General features: G+C 42.0%; 1 protein-coding gene across 1 annotated transcript in view; it reads left to right on the top strand.

Annotated features, from left to right (window-relative positions):
* Positions 1–602, top strand: part of lbx2 (ladybird homeobox 2) — a 1,551-nt gene extending 949 nt beyond the window's left edge. Inside the window, exon 2 of the mRNA XM_031867011.1 lies at positions 66–602. Within this exon, the coding sequence (XP_031722871.1) occupies positions 66–523 (458 nt within the window). The 3' untranslated portion in view covers positions 524–602. The remainder of the gene's footprint in view (positions 1–65) is intronic.
* Positions 603–3,081: the final 2,479 nt, after the last annotated feature.

Consider the following 3,081-nt stretch of genomic DNA (forward strand, 5'->3'; position numbering starts at 1 on the left):
AGATTGAGTGACCCTCACAGTTGTTTCATTCGTCTCGTATGTTTCCCTTCTACCACCCCTCCAAGGTCGCGAGCATGTCAACGCGTTCGGACAGAGGCAGACGTCGAAAAAGAGGAGAAAGTCGCGGACAGCCTTCACGAACCACCAGATTTACGAGCTGGAGAAGAGGTTTTTGTACCAGAAGTACCTCTCTCCGGCCGACCGCGACCAGATCGCGCAGCAGCTGGGGCTCTCCAACGCGCAGGTCATCACCTGGTTTCAGAACCGCAGGGCCAAACTCAAGCGGGACCTGGAGGAGATGAAAGCGGACGTGGAGTCGCTAAAGAAAATCAACCCGCAGACGCTGCAGAAGCTCGTCAGCATGGAGAGCATTGAGGAGGGTGGGGGCCCCGAGGCCAGGTCGCCCAGTGTCTCCCCGACCTCCCAAGGACACCGGGCCTTCCCACAGTCCCCCTCCTCATCCAGAGACCAAACTACGGATGAATTCTCGGAGGACGAAGAGGAAATCGAGGTGGACGATTGACAGTCAGGGGGCCTGTGTTTTTCAGAAGCAACAACTAAAAAGAATATTAAAAAAGGGGACATTTTTTTCTTCCCAAACTTTTTTGCACGGATATGAACAAAAAAAGGAGAATATATACATTTAAAAACATTTCAAGATATTTTTTGCCTCTCCTCTTTTTTTTCTCAATCTAATTTATTTATCGGACTTGTAAATCCTTCCAAGTCTGTCGTTTAGGTTTCTCCACCGTATTTGAGGAATATCTGGTTTCCTTTCAGACAACCCAAACTGTTATGGTACAGTAAGACTGAAAATAGTGTGAACATTTTTTTTTTTCACGCCCGTTTTTACGTGGGGGGATGGAAAGTTGTGCAATTATTATTGCTTGTCATTTATTCATATTCTTCTGTTAAATGAATCGGATCTGCCAAATATTTAAACCACCCTTTGTTTGTACATGCACAGCCCGGGCTCGATGTGTCACTCCATCCCTCCTGAAGTGTACAATTATTATTAGTCTTCTTCTTTCTGAGCGAAGAGTGTTTCTGCAAGCATGCAGGCCTGTTCGCAGCGCAAAGGACGCATCACTTATCATCGACTGCACACTTTTACACTCTCTGAGTTCTGTACATAGATCAAACATCCATATCCCATAATTTTATTGTAACATTCTATTTAATCAGCATCTATGTAAATAAAGGTTATATGATATTTCAAGGAGCTCTCGGCATGATTGCCTGTGTGATTGTGCATAAACTTATAAAATAATACCCCAAATTAAAAATGAAGGATGACACAGGAAGGAATAATATTACACCGCAATGAATGCCACTTAAGGGGCAGTTAATATCGTAGAAGGTAACAGACAATATGAAGAACATGCACTATATCCATAACGACATATTATATATAAAAATGGCCCGTAAACTCCACATGCATTCTACAGGAATGCTGTAGAGAAAGTCACATAAAGTGACTTTTATAAGAATATAATAACATAATAGCATCGGGATTTGTCCTGAAAGATTAAGCATAAACTTAAAATATGCACACCCCTTCTCAAAAGAAATCTGCTCCGCTTGGTAAAAACTGACCCTGTTGAATTACTGACCCCTGCTTTCAGCCTGGAAGTGCCGGGACTTCAATTAGCTGCCTTTATTCCCATTCTTTCGGCCGGCTTTGAATGCATCTTGTCACAAGAAGGTCCCGGTCTGGCTGCGGTGTTAAGAAAAGCTTGCGCCCAGCCCCTGCGCCATATGTTTTCTTCCTCCTCCTATGAATCGTCTTTAACACAACTAGTCGACATGATTGATTAGCTTAACCCGCCTTTGCCTTACATAAAACAGCTTCCACCGGGCCGCGGGCAATAATGGACACGCATCTGCCAATCTGGACCCGGGTTTGTTTGGAGAGAGAGAGAAGTCTCCCATGAATAGCAAATGGCTTAGTGTGAGGGTCCTAATGAATAAAGCTCAATGGGAGGCAGTGGAAATACGGCGTGCTGCTGCTGTTGGCCGACCATTTGTAACAGTTTGGTGTGTGTGTGTGTGTGTGTGCGCGCGTGCGCGTAAGGGAGGGGAGAGATGTGGTGTCGTAGTTATTCGACAATACATTTATACTAAAACAAGAGTATGTATGGTGTTCACTATAAACCGGTCTGCAGGACACAGATTAGCTCCTTTTGTGCGCGACTCAAGTGTCATGTTACCCATCGAGTTCATTTTATTCTTCATTTGGAGAGTTGGACACCGTTATTATTTCATTTGGAAGTATAGGCTCATTAGTCTGAAGTTGTGGATATTCAAGGGAGAAAACAAATCTAAATGTTCGGCTTCAAAGCGTTGAAATGTATTTTATGAGCAGGTTTTTTTTTTTTTAATTTAATCTCTGAATTTCTCTTATTATTAAAATAAATATAAACTCCTACAATCTTAATAAACTTGCAAGTTAGAAGGCCGATCGAAACGATATTTTAAATCAGTTTCGCAAAGGAAACATGAAATCAGGCCCTCTCTCTGCCACATATACGGTTAAAAAGAAATCAAGACAGACTTTGAGACCTAAAGGGAACTAAAGGGCTCGTTAGGACAGACTTTTCTTCTTCTTTTTTGGGGGCGAGTAGAAAAACAGGCTGGTGCACACAATAGAAGTAATCGGCTGGAATCGTGGAGGTTGAAAAGTCAAGTAGGCCTTTTATTATGGAGCCACTCTGCACCGGCAGGAGGGACACCATTTAAATACAAGTCAGTGGACAAACGGGAGAAGTCCTGATTCAACTGCATCAACTATATTATATTTATAACATTTAATTTAGATATTGCAAAAATACTAAAATTATTTATTCATTGACATTTCAATAGTTTTCAGGTTGTATTCTATTCTTTCATTTTGAAATTTAAAATTGGAAAGCATTTAAACAACTTAATATTAAACACGGTTGACTATTATCTTTATTATTTTCATTTCTCACATTGAGTGACTGCATCAACATTTCACCCTCACAGCTGACTCCTTAGATCTCAGGTGAATCACACAAACAAGATCTCCAAAACAGGGCTCCCTTTGTTTGGGGGGGGGGG

The sequence above is a fragment of the Anarrhichthys ocellatus genome, unplaced genomic scaffold, assembly GCF_004355925.1.
Source record: "Anarrhichthys ocellatus isolate YVR2014 unplaced genomic scaffold, GSC_Weel_1.0 scaffold37, whole genome shotgun sequence".
Lineage (NCBI taxonomy): Eukaryota > Metazoa > Chordata > Actinopteri > Perciformes > Anarhichadidae > Anarrhichthys > Anarrhichthys ocellatus.